General features: G+C 32.0%; 2 protein-coding genes across 4 annotated transcripts; both read right to left on the reverse strand.

Moving 5' to 3' along the window:
- Positions 1 to 6,818: 6,818 nt before the first annotated feature.
- Positions 6,819 to 9,517, reverse strand: LOC140879138 (elongation factor 1-alpha-like). 2 transcript variants are annotated; one of them, XM_073282808.1, is made up of 3 exons: positions 9,427 to 9,517; positions 8,438 to 8,919; positions 6,819 to 8,031 (listed from the first exon to the last, which is right to left on the reverse strand). In XM_073282808.1, exons 2-3 carry the CDS (start codon positions 8,897 to 8,899, stop codon positions 7,144 to 7,146), a joined length of 1,350 nt encoding a protein of 449 aa, XP_073138909.1. In that variant the 5' UTR covers positions 8,900 to 8,919; positions 9,427 to 9,517; the 3' UTR covers positions 6,819 to 7,143. The 2 variants fall into 2 exon arrangements, with proteins under 2 accessions (XP_073138909.1, XP_073138902.1); XM_073282801.1 differs by lacking the exon at positions 9,427 to 9,517 and having other exon boundaries at positions 8,438 to 8,939.
- Positions 9,518 to 12,224: 2,707 nt separating this feature from the next.
- On the reverse strand, positions 12,225 to 14,156 carry LOC140875599 (glycine-rich RNA-binding protein 4, mitochondrial-like). Of its 2 annotated transcripts, none has more exons than XM_073279324.1 (5): positions 14,049 to 14,156; positions 13,493 to 13,627; positions 13,335 to 13,403; positions 12,736 to 12,842; positions 12,225 to 12,586 (listed from the first exon to the last, which is right to left on the reverse strand). In XM_073279324.1, exons 2-5 carry the CDS (start codon positions 13,614 to 13,616, stop codon positions 12,461 to 12,463), a joined length of 426 nt encoding a protein of 141 aa, XP_073135425.1. In that variant the 5' UTR covers positions 13,617 to 13,627; positions 14,049 to 14,156; the 3' UTR covers positions 12,225 to 12,460. The 2 variants fall into 2 exon arrangements, with proteins under 2 accessions (XP_073135425.1, XP_073135426.1); XM_073279325.1 differs by lacking the exon at positions 14,049 to 14,156 and adding an exon at positions 13,926 to 14,039.
- Positions 14,157 to 15,828: the final 1,672 nt, after the last annotated feature.

Consider the following 15,828-nt stretch of genomic DNA (forward strand, 5'->3'; position numbering starts at 1 on the left):
GAACAACCTGATGGCTTTGTTGATGCATTATTACCTGATCATGTGTATAGACTAAACAAAGCTTTGTATGATTTGAAACAAGCTCCTCGAGCTTGGTATGAAAAACTATCAACTTTCCTTATTTCAAATGATTTTTCAAGAGGAAAGATTGATATTACTTTGTTTACCAAACATGACAAAGATGATTTATTAATTGTGCAAATTTATGTTGATGACATAATTTTTGGTTCTACTAATGAAACTCTTTGTCAAGAATTTTCTAAGTTGATGCAGGAGCACTTCGAGATGAGTATGATGGGAGAACTTAACTATTTCCTCGGATTACAAATCAAACAGTGCAAGGATGAGTTCTTTGTGAACCAAAGCAAATACATCAAGGAGATTCTAAAGAAATTTGGAATGGAGAACACCAAATCATCATCCACACCGATGAGCACAGCAATCAGACTCGACAAGGATGAAAATGGTAAAATTGTAGATCAATCTTCCTTTCGTAGTATGATTGGCTCCTTACTTTATGCTACTGCTAGTAGACCGGACATTATGTTTAGTGTTTGCATGTGTGCACGATTTCAATCATGTCCAAAGGAATCACATTTGTTCGCCTTAAAATGCATTTTCAAATATCTTTCAAATACTCCAAATCTCGGCTTGTGGTATTCGAAAAATTCTTTCTTTGATTTAAAAGCTTATTGTGATGCCGACTTTGGTGGGTAGGAAAAGCACTAGTGGAACTTGTTTCTTTTTAGGAAACTGTTGGAGAACGCGGCGATCAGATCAATTAGGATTGATACCCGGTGCAGCGGAAGTTTAAAATTTTTATATGGAACGATTCCATAATGGGTATCAACCTTACGATTAAATTGTGTATGTAAAAATTAAATAACGATTATAAAATTTTTACCTCCAATCTCGAAGCGAGATTATGGACACCAACAGATTGCTCTGCTCTTGTTGTATATCCCTGGAACTGATGGACGAACTGTTCTTCAATCAGGTCCACGAACGAATATTTAATCCCTCTGATAGATTGCACTAGAAAATCTATCAGAAGTTTCTACGAAGAGAATTAACGAATTTGATCCGTTAAACCAGACTGTAATTCAAAATTCACAGACTGGATTTTACCGAGCAGAGGGGAGAGGGGGTCGGCCACTTCAGAGAGAAAAAGACTAGGTTTTTCGAAAATTGTGACCTGTTATATGTAATTTCTGTACTACAATAACTTATTTATAATGTAGGCCACTAACAGCTTAGGGCCCATCAGTCATAAGTTCAAGCCCGACAAGCAAAGCCCGCATGTTCAGAAATTAATATAAAATTCATCGTGACTCCGATTGATAAACCGATTTCACCAATGTGTACAAAAACCATTTCTGCATATTTTAAAGTCAAGATAAATTTTTCTGAATCCGAATTCAGTGGTTTCCAAAAATGTCCATCCCTATGTCATTTTAGGAAATCTTACTCCTCTACTCATAATTAAGAAGTCCAACTTCTTTGTTCATTAAATTTAACTCTTTAAATTTAACTATCTCAGGGGGGATTAAAAATTCATTACTCTGTGTGACCCTCAATGGTTCAGGGATACAGCTAGCCGTGGGCTCACAACTCCTTGTGACTCGGAACAACGATTTCCGACTTGCCCATCGAATCATGATAAGAGCGCCTAGCAACATCGCCCCATGATTTCCTAGGTATCACTGATAGTGCCTGCAAAAACCAATAGATTTTGGTTAGCGTACAGTACGGTCCCTTCATCCATATATCCCGATCGAATGAACAACCATTGGTATATCGAGAGTCGTTCGAGATTCGATAACTATGCAATACATCTTGAAGATCAAATAGTGACATCGCATGTGTTACTAAGAAACCATTTCTTAAATCACATCATGTACTCTGGCCAGAGATTCGTCACACTAATATCTCCTCAGATCGCATAGGATATCCACACTCGCAAGTATGTGGTGAATCCTTGACAACAAAGCATCGACTCCTATATGTGTTGTAACTGTACCCATTCCCGACACCTGATGACCCCAATAGAGTCGGTAAACGAGTCAAAGCACAGTACTAGCATATAGAGTCTCAATGATGTTTCAAGTAGTAAGGACTAATGGTGTACAACCAAAACCGCGGACTTTATCCACTCGATAAGTGATAACCACTTGGAAAGTCCGGATAGGGTAGTTCAATCATTCATCATATGAATATCCATTTGCATGCTTCGAACATCTCTATGTTCCTTACCAATGAAACGTGGTACTCTGCATCGCAAATGCCAGTCTCAAACTCGAGCGATCCTTATCCTTATTATCGGACGGCTCAATCGACTAGGAACAGTTTAGAATATACAGTGACTATAAGATGTGTTTCATGATAGACATCCCCATGTTCTACCACATCTTACATACACTATAGTATATTCAAGGTCTTTATCAAAACAACAATAGTATATCACAATATAACAATATGAAGAAAGATAAAGTCATTGCCATTAATAAAAGTGTAAATTATATTAAACAAAAGATTGTTTATACAAAGAGTCATCAAAGCCCTTAGCCACAAGTTGGCTCACCGGGCACCCACTCTTTCAGAAACTGTTTAGTTTCTTGGTTTTCAAAGAAACAAAATTGTGTTGCGTTGTCAAAGACCGAAGCCGAATATATGGCTGCTGGTAGTTGTTGTGCGCAAATTCTTTGGATGAAGCATCAATTGCTCGACTATGGCGTCTCTTTTTCAAAAATCCCTATTTTCTGTGACAACACAAGCGCCATATGTCTAACAAAGAATCCGATTCAACATTCGCGCACCAAACATATTGACATTCGTCATCATTTTATTCGTGACCACATCGAACGAAATGAAGTTGAACTTCAATATGTTGACACGTCAAATCAAATTGCCGATATTTTTACAAAACCACTAGATGAAAATACTTTTATTTGTTTGCGTGGTGAAATTGGCATGATTGAGTTGTAATCACTTGTTGACATATTCTAAAGATAATGACATATTAAGGGGGAGCTTAATATAAAATTCGAGCAACTTAATTTTGGATAATACAAATTAATTGTATTTATTCAATATTATACGCTCATATTTTGTTATTTATGTGAAATTTATGTGTTGCATTTTAGAAATCATATTTCAATTCTCATGTTTTTGCATATTTTTCCAGTCTTTTTGATTATCACAAAAAGGGGGAGAATTAGTTTGGTTAAATACTTTAACTAAGGGAGAGAGTTAGTTCGGTTAAATGCATGGAGAATAAAATTGGTTATTTGATAAACATTCTTTTCTTAGCTAATTGTTTAATTTAGGGGGAGTTTTATTCATACAATTATATTGTGCAAATTTAAATTTTTTATTTAATATTGTACATTTATTTCTCCTATTTAACCAAGTTTTGTGATCATCAAAAAGGGGAAGATTGTTACAACTTAAACGCATACAAATCTCGTGTTATGAGATTAATGTTTTTAATGCATTAACAAGTCTCATAATATTATGTTTTGATGATTACAAAACTCGGTTAATTGTTACTAACCATTTAAAGTGAGATTTTGCAGATTAGATTTATTGAAAAATAAATTGTTGGAAGTTATTTTGAAGCTATACATGTATTTATAAAGTCTTTTATTGCTCATTGAATGGATGAAACATTGTTAAGAGATATGAAAAAAAAGAGAAGAAGAATCCAAAGTATGGAGCAGCAACTTCCGAAAATTACTGGAAATTTTCTAAGCATTTAAATCCGATCTCCACCGGTCATAATCGTGATGAATAAGTTTTACATGTGTTGTCCAAATTTGAGAGCAATCCAACGGCTAGATATGGAGTTATGATTTTTCCACAAAAATTGTGCAGTACCTATTTCTGCAGAACTTGTAGTGAAGAATGAAGAATCAACTTCTGAAAATTACTGGACGTTCTTGAGACATCCAAATCAAATCTGCACCAATCAAAATCAATATCAGGATGTTTTCAAACTTATATCAAAATTTCATATCAATCCAACGGCTAGATATGAAGTTATTATTTTTCTACAAAGATTGCACAGTACTTATTTCTGCAGAACATGAAGCAAATTATGAAGATTCAACTTCAGAAATTAACTGGGATTGTTTGAGACATCCAAATCACATCTCCACCAATCAGATTCAAATTTAGGATGTTTTACAACCTCTGTACAAATTTCAGATCAATCAAACGGATAGATATGGAGATATGAATTTTTCAAATTTGTTGCACAGAACAAGTTCGAAAACTTGATGAAGTGACTTCCGAAAATTACTGGAAATGTTTGACTGTTAGAATCAAATCTTCACCGTTCAGATTGAAGATCCAGATGTTTTAAAGCTTCAGTTCAAATTTCAGATCAATCCAACGGTTATATTGGAAGATATGATTTTTCCACAAAATCCGCTCAGTGCTGGGAAAATGTAGGCAGCGGCGCCGAACACTTTTTGTCACTCCTTGACTTCTTACCACACGCTCCAAGCACTCAAATCAGATTCAAATCTTTGCCAACTATAAATAGAGGCCATCCAAGGTCATTTGGAGACATCCCAACTCATCTCTTCTCTCCTTTGCAAGCAATTTCTCACTATCAAAGTGTTTGTGTGATATATTTGAGAGTGTTTGTAAAAATAGTTTGTGAGTTGGCTGTGCTATTGTTGTAAACACTTGAGTGTGAAGCCAAGTGTGTTGTGCTATCGTTGTAAGCACTTGAGTGTGAAGCCAAGTATTGTGTTGAGGCTATCCTTGGAGCTCTTAAGGCCAAGAGTGTTGAGTTGTATCGGCGCGGTGATCATGTCAAGTTGTAAAGCTATACTTGGAGCCATCAAGGCCAAGACGTTCGAAGTGCTAGTGGATCCTTGGTTAATCAACTTAACCAAGAAGGGGAGACGTAGACGATTTATCGTCGAACTTCCATAAACATCTTTTATCCCTTTACTGTTTTATTTACATTACGCATTTATTTACCGCACTTATTATTTGATTACTTAAGTCTTCCGCTTGCATACTTGCATAACGCTTTAAATTGCTAAAGTTGCCAATAGAACCTAAATCCCCCCCATTAGGTTCTAACAATTATGTTTTTTATTATTAATTATTTTATTTAAAAATAGTTATGGTAGTTTAAAGAAATCCAAGGGAGAGTGATTTAAAAAAAAAATCAAAATTTAGAATAATTTATAGTTTTCACAATTTCTCAAACTTAATTGGAGATTTATAAATCACGTATGTAATATAGAAATTTCAGCTCTGGATACATCCAACGAACCATATGTATTCTACATGTGAGATGTACTTAAAAACTTCATATGGACCGTTCATTGATTTTATGCTTTAAAAAATATTGGACCCTCCATATTTTAGTTTATTTGACTTTAGAGTTTAGGGTACACTCTTCCATCAAGTATATGGATCTTGGATTTTGTACTCATCAAGTAAAGATATATCATTCATATAATATACATAAAAACACTTCAAATCTAATTTCAGTATATGCATATCTCATGATTTCATCAATAGCAAAAAATTATTGGAAGTTTCATTGGCAAACAATTCACGCGATAAGTGCTAAGAAGATGAACTCAAGTTGCGAATGGATGAGAATATTTTTGCAAAAAATTATTGGAAGTTTCATTGGCAAACAATTCACGCGATAAGTGCTAAGAAGATGGAACTCAAGTTGCGAATGGATGAGAATATTTAAGGAAATATAGTCAAAATGGTCCTGTAAGTTTGTCTATTTTGTGTTTTGGTCATGTAAGTATCGAATTTTGTGTTTTAGTCCTATAAGTTAAATTATAATTGGATTTTAGTCATTTCTTCATAGATTGTTGACGTGACATTGAAAAATGCTGACGTGACAGCTAAAAATTTTTAAATGACATTGAGAAATGATGACGTGTCTATTGTGGTATCAACGATTAAATGTTATGTTTTCAAAATCTTAAATATTATGTTTTCAAAATCAGACTGCACCAACTGGTTCAACCAATTCGACACGGAACCGATCACTGATTTGATCTGAAATACTTCCAAAAACCGTTTTAACGGTTGAACCGGCAGAATTGATCAAAAACTGAAAAATTGGTTTTTCGAATTTTTTTTTTAAAATTAGTTTTTTTTATTTTAAAACCTTAATTTAATATTTTATTATATATATATACATGATTATTTGATTTTGTTCTCATTAGAAATATTATTTATTAATATTAGAGTTTATAATTTTTTAACATATTTTTTATTTTTTAAAAATTGATTAATATTTATAAATATTAAAGTTTAATTTTCAAACTACGATAAATATATATTTTTTCTATTCATATAAATTTGTTAGGTTTTATAATTTAAAATATATTATTAGTTATATTATTATATAAACGATTTTTTGATACGACCGTCCGGTTAAAATAATTCAATCAATTGGACAATTTTTTTAAGTTAGATCGGTTTATCGGTTTAATTATAAAAATATTTCTTAATAACAAAAATATAACTAAACTTACAGGACCAAAACTCAAAATTTAATAATTGCATCTATGAATGCTCGATTATTATTACAAGTTATATTGTCTTCACCAATTTTTAACAACGCCCGTCAATAAAATAATAATAGGATTTATATGTTCCGACCAAATTTCCGAAAAACTCATTGGAGGATAAATGCCGTAGCAATTCTTGCGTTTTTTTAGTGTTAAAGATTCATGAAAATCTGTTTTGCAGTAAAATGAAAAACAAAGCATCCGTTACAGATATATATATTAAGGATTAAGAATATGACAATGTAGACACAAATATAAACGGAACGCAACATAAAGTAGAAAAATATTAAAGAGTATTACAAAAGATCAAGATGCAAACTTGATCCTTTATAGAACGGGTAGAACACAGACTCAACACACATTGTCAAAAAACAGATAACAAGAGACGCCACCGGCGATCCAGCACCCAATTCTGAGTGCCACAATCACACGGTGAAAGAGAAACAGACGGACATAAAGAACAAGTGACCATACTACCAACCACGCACGCACCGACATCACAGAAAAGACGCAACAAATTTCTTTCGCCGAAATAGCAATGTTTGTGAAAGATAGGAAGAGTAAAGATTGCATTCACAAGTCACTTGGCACCCTTCTTGGCTGCTGCCTTTGTCACCTTAGCTCCAGTTGGGTCTTTCTTTTCCACACTCTTGATTACACCAACCGCAACAGTCTGACGCATGTCCCTAACTGCAAAGCGTCCCAATGGTGGGTACTCGGCAAAGGTTTCCACAACCATGGGTTTTGTGGGGATCATCTTGACAAGGCCGGCGTCACCATTCTTCAAGAATTTAGGCTCTTTCTCAAGCTCCTTGCCAGATCGACGGTCAATCTTGGTCAAAAGCTCGGAAAATTTGACAGCAATGTGAGAAGTGTGGCAATCAAGAACAGGGGCGTAACCGTTGCCAATCTGGCCAGGGTGGTTCATGATAATGACTTGGGAAGTGAAATTCGCAGCTTCCTTAGCAGGATCATCCTTTGAGTTAGATGCAACGAAACCACGCTTCAGATCTTTAACAGCAACGTTCTTAACGTTGAACCCAACATTGTCACCAGGGAGTGCTTCAGGGAGGGCCTCGTGGTGCATTTCAACGGACTTGACCTCAGTTTGCAGCCCTGTTGGACCAAAGGTAACAACCATACCTGGTTTGATGATACCGGTTTCAACTCTTCCCACAGGGACAGTACCAATACCACCAATCTTGTACACATCTTGCAGAGGAAGACGGAGAGGTTTGTCTGAGGGCCTCTTGGGCTCCTGGATCAAGTCAAGAGCATCCAGGAGGGTCGGTCCTTTGTACCAATCAAGATTGGTCGACCTCTCGATCATGTTGTCACCCTCAAAACCAGAGATTGGAACAAAAGGAATCTTCTCAGGGTTGTACCCAACCTTCTTCATGTAGGAAGAGACTTCCTTGACAATTTCATCATACCTTGCCTTGGAGTACTTGGGAGTGGTGGCATCCATCTAAAATACACAAAGATTGTGATAAGTAAGCACGGATAATAGCAAAGTATCCATCTAAAATACACAAAAGCATGCTCCACAAACAAAGAGCACAGTAACCAGAATATAATTTGTGTGAATTAGAAAAGAGATGTTATCAGAAGAAGCCAACAGATTTTTAAGTAAACCCACTCAAATAGAATATAAACAGTACATAAAGTTTAATCTTGATCCTGTAAATGCTAAAATATCTCACAGGATAGTGTAAGAATGAACCTTTACCAACATTATTTAGAAGGCAATGTACACATAATAATTAACACATTCCACGGCCATGTTAACACAAATAGCTGATCTAAACAATAACTAGGAAATCATTATAAATAATACACAAGCAAAAACATACATAAATGACAGATGTATATACCTTATTACAGCAGCAGATCATTTGCCTAACTCCAAGCGTGAAAGCCAGAAGTGCATGCTCACGAGTTTGACCATCCTTGGAAATACCTGCCTCGAAACCACCAGTGGTAGAATCGATGATGAGCACGGCACAATCAGCCTGAGAAGTACCAGTAATCATGTTCTTAATAAAGTCACGGTGACCAGGAGCATCAATGACAGTGCAGTAGTATTTGGTAGTCTCAAACTTCCACAGAGCAATATCGATGGTGATACCACGCTCACGCTCAGCCTTGAGCTTGTCAAGCACCCATGCATACTTGAAGGATCTCTTGTTCATCTCAGCAGCTTCCTTCTCGAACCTCTCAATCACACGCTTGTCAATACCACCAAGCTTGTAGATGAGATGTCCAGTGGTAGTTGACTTCCCAGAGTCGACATGGCCAATGACCACTATGCTAATGTGAACCTTCTCCTTACCCATGTTAGCTTCTGAGAATTATACTGCAGCAATGAAAACCGGGCTGAATAAGAAATATTAATTCAACGCGAGAACAAGATAGCAACAGGAATTATATAACTGGATAATTTCAAGGTTGGATATTTGTAAAACATATCCAAAAATCTTAATTTTTTAGCGATCTCCAAAGATAAAATATAAAATCCAAGAAATGGATTCCAAAAATGAAAAAAACAAATCAAAACAAGAGCAGCCTGTGTTATCCAAGATACCAAATGATCAAGTCTCCCTTTTCCCCACACAAGATAACAATAACAGCTTACAAACGGTAGAAAAGGAAAAGAAAATATTAAACTCGCAAATCCTCAATTTCTAACCAGTCTGATCACAAAACATTTACAAATTGACAATTCTTGAATTCAAACACCGCGTAAATTAACAGCAAAACACCAAAAACAATTCAAAAAACTGTAGTTCTCGACAATAAAAAGGCATAGAAGCAAGATCAATAAGAAAAATATCGCATAATTCAGGAAGTAAATTACAGTTACCTGCCGTGAAGAAAGTAAAAGACCTATAGGATGCGTGGTGTCCCAGAAATGAGATTGAGCAGATATTTATACTGCAAAGGGTGAGCGAGCTAGGGTTTGGGGAGATGTTCCATTAACTGATGATTAGACGTATTTACCCTTCAGGATGACCATGGAATGACCGTTTTATCCTACGCTAACTTAGGGGCCAAGGACTATGTCATGACTAGGGCTGGGATACTAATCAAAATATCGATTTTTTGGGATATTGTATCGAAATTTTTTCGATATATAAACATTTTTTTGGTATATCGAATTTTTTTTCAATATCTATACGGTATGAATATGAATTTTTTTTATACAAAAATTTCAGAATTTCGATATTGGTATCGATATGAATTTTTTTCATATCAATATTTTTTATAGAGTATACCAAAAACCCACCCCTAGTCATGACACCTATCATAGAATTCAAACCGGCGATTTTTCTTTGTATTTTTTTATGGGAAATTTTGTTATTTAGATTAGATTAGGTCAAAAAAAATTAAAAAGAAATTATCTTCTCCAAATGTATTAAAAAATATCCTATACAAAAATTTTAGAAAATATCCTATACAAAAATTTAATACGCTTAGTGAGAGTTATTATTTTAAAAAAATAGTTGAACTTATTTGCCCTTGTTGGGCCCAGTTTATTTCATTTGCTAACTTAAGGCCCAATCTCTTTTAACTATTAAGTTGATTGTGAGCATTTTCATGGTCAGCCCATTCCCATTATTTAAAATAGCAACTTACACAAATAATGCGTGTGTTTGTTAATGTATATGTTATTATTATAATTATAATTTTTTTGGAAAGTTAATGTTTGTATTATTAAACTACCATTTTAGATTATAAAATATATGTAATAGCTATTGTTATTATTAGGAAAAAATACAGTTTTAGTCCTTATACTTTCACATCAAAACATTTTTGGTCCTTAAACATTTCAAAGTAACACTTTTAATCCTTAAACTTTACAAATTGCAACAAAATTAGTCCTTATAGTTTTTTTCATGATTAAATATATTTTTGGAGACTAATTTATTATATTTTAAATTTATAGGGACCTAAATAAAATAAGCATGAAAAATAAAGATCATAAATAATCACAAATCTACAACATAAATATTTTTTTAGTAACATATTTATTCTTTTTAATAATGTTATTATATGTAAATAAAATTTATTACGGTTTTTTTATTTAAACAAAAAATATCTACTTTAGAATATTCAGTTTTTGCATAAAAATCATCGAGTATATTTTTAAAATTAAAATATCCTATAAATATTTTAATAAGCACATTTTTTAATGTGTTTTCCAATAATTTTTTAAAATAAAATTTATTCAATATCTTTGATACTAAATAACTGATTTGATATCAAATATGATTAATTATTTACTTTTATTTAATAATAAGATACGAACTACATAAATTTTCTTAAAATATCAAATATAAATATGTAATATATATAATTACATTTGTAAATATTAAACAATAATAATAAATTACAAAAAAAAAATACATATGGTATAAAATTAATCTTGAAAATCTAATTTTAATTTTAGTTTTTAAAATAGATTTTTTTTTTCAATTTGAATATAAATATAAAACATAAAATATTTCAAAAAAAATAGAATTTTATTTACTATTTTAATGTTTTATCTTTTCACGATATTTTATTAATTTTATTCATTTTTACTCCCTAAAAGTTAATAATATCATAAATTAGTTTTCACAAATATATTTAACTATAAAATAAATGACAAGGACTAATTTTGTTACAATTTTTAAAGTTTAAGGACTAAAAATATTGTATTGAAATGTTTAGGGACCAAAAGTGTTTTAATATAAAAATATGAGAACTAAAAACGTATTATTTAAAAACAACCTCAAAAAGTTTAAAACATTGTGGGAGTTACTTTTCAAATTTTGAAAATCATTTGAAATTATTGAATTGTACATTTGATTTTTAAAAATTGCATTATTAGATGGAGGATAATTTTTAAAATTCACTTAAAAATACCAAAAACAATTACTATAGCATCCTATCATTTTATTAAATAGTAAGAGATAGCAAGAGATAGTAAGAGATATAATAATAATTACTAAACTTTTATATTTATCTTCTTTTTTTTTTGGGAAACCAACTTGACAAATTCTATGTTTATTTGAATGCAAATGGAACATATGAAATTTGCTTAATTATTACCCTCGTTCCCCTTAATTAAATTTGTGTTTGCCCATCAAAATGGATATCATATTAATTACCCTGCTGGTAGATCTCAAAATGTAAATTTATGACACATGATTTTGTTTCGGCGCTGGAATGATTTTTTATTTTTTATTTTTACTATGAACATTTGGAGAGTCAAAGTCAGTGAGTTGTGGTACACAGAATTATATAGGTGGTGATTTGATTTATAATTCTAAAATTTATTCATTGTATTTGTTATGTTTTTAAAATAAATGCTCGGCAGTAATTGAAACTGAAATTATATTCACTTATCACATCAAGCTTATAGAGGTGGTGATTTGATTTATAATTCCAAATTTCATTTAATGTCCTTACTATGTTTTTGAAGTAAATAAATGCTTGATCGAAATTGAAATTGACATTATATTCACTTTTCCAATCAAACTTGAACTCGACTACACTATTTATATATTTTGGTTTATCATAAAATAGATCAGAATAGTAGGTGAGAAATAACATTATTCTCATTTGGTAGTACAATAATCATTTTTTTAAGAAGGTAGCACAATTACTAAAATCAAATGAAAAATAAAACTATTGCATTCTTCGGCTTTGGCAATAGCATTCTTTGAATTGCATCATTGTATAACGTAGATCATAGGAAGCAAAGCTAAGAAAAACGATAAACAGATGTAGCATTTATGGGCTCGATGGGGGGAAGAAAACATAAGCATGACCTAAAAAACATTATGCAGATGAAGTTTCATAAATTCAAACTAGTCATACCCACATAGACGAAGAAACAAGCTACAAGTGGCTTAAAATCCATCATCTGCAGCTCCACGGCCGCCAAATCCACCGCCATAACCGCCAGAGTTGTTGAAGTTACTGCGAGGTGTTCGTTCTTGAGCGTAACTCACCCGGATGTTCCTCCCGTTCAGTTGCTGAAGACATACAGAAGAATAGCCACAGTTTACAAGCATATCAAAGACAACAGAAATGCTTTTCCATTCATATTGGTGCACGACCCATCGTTCTCATAACGCAAAAACTGATCCACCATATAGAACAGAAGACTAACACAAAACATCACCTGTCCATCCATAGCCGACAGCGCTGAGTTGGCAGAGTCGTCACTCGAGAAATTCACGAATCCAAACCCTCTTGATTTCCCAGTGTCTCTGTCAGTGATGACTTTAGCTGTACAAAATAAGGATTCAAGGCTTTATGCGTTAACATTGTGCATTAAAGCAGTGCAAAGTCACCAGCTTCAAACACAGACTAGTTCAGGTTTCTAATATAATTATATAAACTACATCCAAAAAACAGACACATGCTAACACACCACGAACAATTATAGAAAGACAGAAATCTAACGTGTCTCGAAGTTGATAAGAACTGTTTTAATTAAAATTCTAACATCAAATAGAGCCCAAAAAAAACATAATATTCATGTACCCTGATCCAACCTTAGGTTGAGTCTTTTTAATGGTAATGAATTGAAGTCTAACTTCAGAATAAGAATAAAAGCAATAATTAATGGGAAAAGCATGGAAAAAACCAAACGGGTCAAGCATCGAAGTCATATTTGAATGAATGCTTCAACATTGATTCAAGTTCAGGAATATGATGAATGCAGTTGGTTATAAGAAAAATTCTAAAATGATGAGACATTGAATAATATTTTCTCACCTTCGATTACATCACCAAAGCTGGAAAATGCATCTCTTAAAGATTGATCATCAGTACCATAAGAGAGCCCTATCGAAGGAAAAATAGAATTAATATCTCAGATCATGAGAACAAAATACATGTGCAAGAATTCTATAGCATTTCAAAAAAAATAAAACCTCCAATGAAAAGTTTCGTGGTCATGCATCGGACCGCATTGAATATCGATGATTGGTAGTTTGATGGAGTGCGGGAAAACATGCTGTGTCTCAACAGAGTCCCAACTTTGTCGAAGAGTGCCATTTCCGTGAAATCTGCAATAAAGAAATTTACAACAAAAGCCTCGAGAATGAACAATTTGTGGGTGAAATTTACAGAGTAAGAGCTAGACTGCTAGAGAAGACCTGATGAATAGCTAAAACAACCAGCCAACTGTAAAACTATACTCCGATTAATATCGACCCAGATAATTTTTTCAGATTTAGAGGCCGCTAAGATGATGCAGAAAGAAACTCTAGATTAAATGAACACGCAAACGCAAAGCATCAACTCATAAAATCCAGTGAATAATCGATCATTTCAATTTTGTTCAACCATTTGGATTGAACCTACCTCAAAAAGGATCGTGAGCAATAAATTACTGGAACAGAATAAGACGCAAAAAATCAATATCACCAATCGCAAGGTATAATCCGAGTCTCGGAGCGTAAAAGAGGCACAAAAAAGAAAAAGTACCTATTGAAGAATTAGACGAAGCGGCTAGGGTTTAAGGTCGGCCACTCCACTTTCGAAGAAACCCCTACGACTCTCTAGTGAAATTTATATATTCATTTCCAGTGCACCGCTTTTTTGGATTGACAAGTATGGATTAAAAACACAATTGCCTTTTTTTTTTCCCAACAAAAATAAAAAAAAAATGCTACATGCAGTACGATAATTCAAAGGCCCCAAAAAATTCAATATATAAATTTATTTATCAATATAATAATATATTAAATACAAAATCTCACAATATATTTCTCAAAAAAAAATCTTACGATATAATTGTTATAAATATCGTTGTACGATATATTTTTTAATATAAAAATTTTATTTATCAAATATTTAAAAGTTATACTTGCATAATATTTTTTCAAAATTATTTTACAAAAATTTTATTTGAATACATACTTTGAGTTTTTTTAATTAATAAAACACTAAAAACGTTTTAATTACTTGTTCAAATAGAAGATAGTGTTTAGTCATAAAAGTTATTTTAAAAAAATACTTAGAAAATGTTTTTTTTCCAAAATATAGTATTTCTAAAAAAATTTTTGTTTTTACTTCTATTTCTATTTTAAAATTAAAAAAAAAAAAAAAGTAACTCTTCTAATACTGATCCAACTATCAAAACCTTTCTTCTTATTTTTTAAAAATAAAAATACTAAAAAAACTAGACTTATTAAAAAAAATTTAATTTGGAACTTCTACAATCGATATTCTAAACATATTTTAAGTTGTCATCTCTTATACTTGTCCAAATAGAACAATATTTTTTATTTATAAAATTTATTTAAAAAATACTTAAATTTTTTTTTCCAAAATATAGAATTTCTATTTTTTTTTGTTTCTACTTTAATTTCTATTTAAAAATAAAAATAAAACACTTCTAATATTCAGCTGCCAACACCGTCCGCTTCATTTTTATATAAAATAAATAAATATATTTTAAAAAACATGACTTATTTAAATATTATTTTTAGTTAGAATTTCTGCAATCGATTTGACGTTCAAGTATTGTCAAGTTTTGAATATCAACCATTTTTTTGGAGCAATTACACTGACGATGTGTTTAGAAACAGATTAAAAGGGTGTTAGTAAAATAACTTCGAAAAAAACCCTCTTAAAACACCCTCTTAATTTGTTTTAAAGGTTATAAGTTCTTATAATGTATTTGGTAAATTTTTTAAAACAATCATTCAAAATAAACTGTTTCTAAAAAGTTAAGGTACGTACCAAACTTATTTGTAAATACCAAATTATTTTTATTCATTTTATTATATCTCAAATACACCTTCATATAGTATATCATGTAAATTAATTTTAAAACTCTATATTATTATTATTATTATTATTATTATTATTATTATTATTATTATTAAAATACACTATGTTAATAGTTACTAAACAAAAAGGTTCCATGCGCAAGGCTAAAGGAAATAAAAACAGTTTACAAGTGAAGGGCGTGTCAGAAACTATGAGCAGTAAATGCTTTGTATATTTCATCGACTTAAGCATTTATATGATGCAGTCATCCGATAATTATCATTCAAGCATTTATAAGATACACTCATTTGATCACAACAAACTGTTAGGAACTATAGGGGATAAAAGGGAAAATGATATTACATTGACAGCAGGAGCATCAGGAATCCCCTCATCAACAACATCATCGTCTCCCAATTCAGTAGAGCCGTTTTTATCAGCATTCTCGTTTTCTTCAGCTGTTATTTGTTGTAGTCGCACGATTGCTTCA

This window comes from Henckelia pumila, chromosome 1 (assembly GCF_033568475.1).
Source record: "Henckelia pumila isolate YLH828 chromosome 1, ASM3356847v2, whole genome shotgun sequence".
NCBI classification, from domain to species: domain Eukaryota; kingdom Viridiplantae; phylum Streptophyta; class Magnoliopsida; order Lamiales; family Gesneriaceae; genus Henckelia; species Henckelia pumila.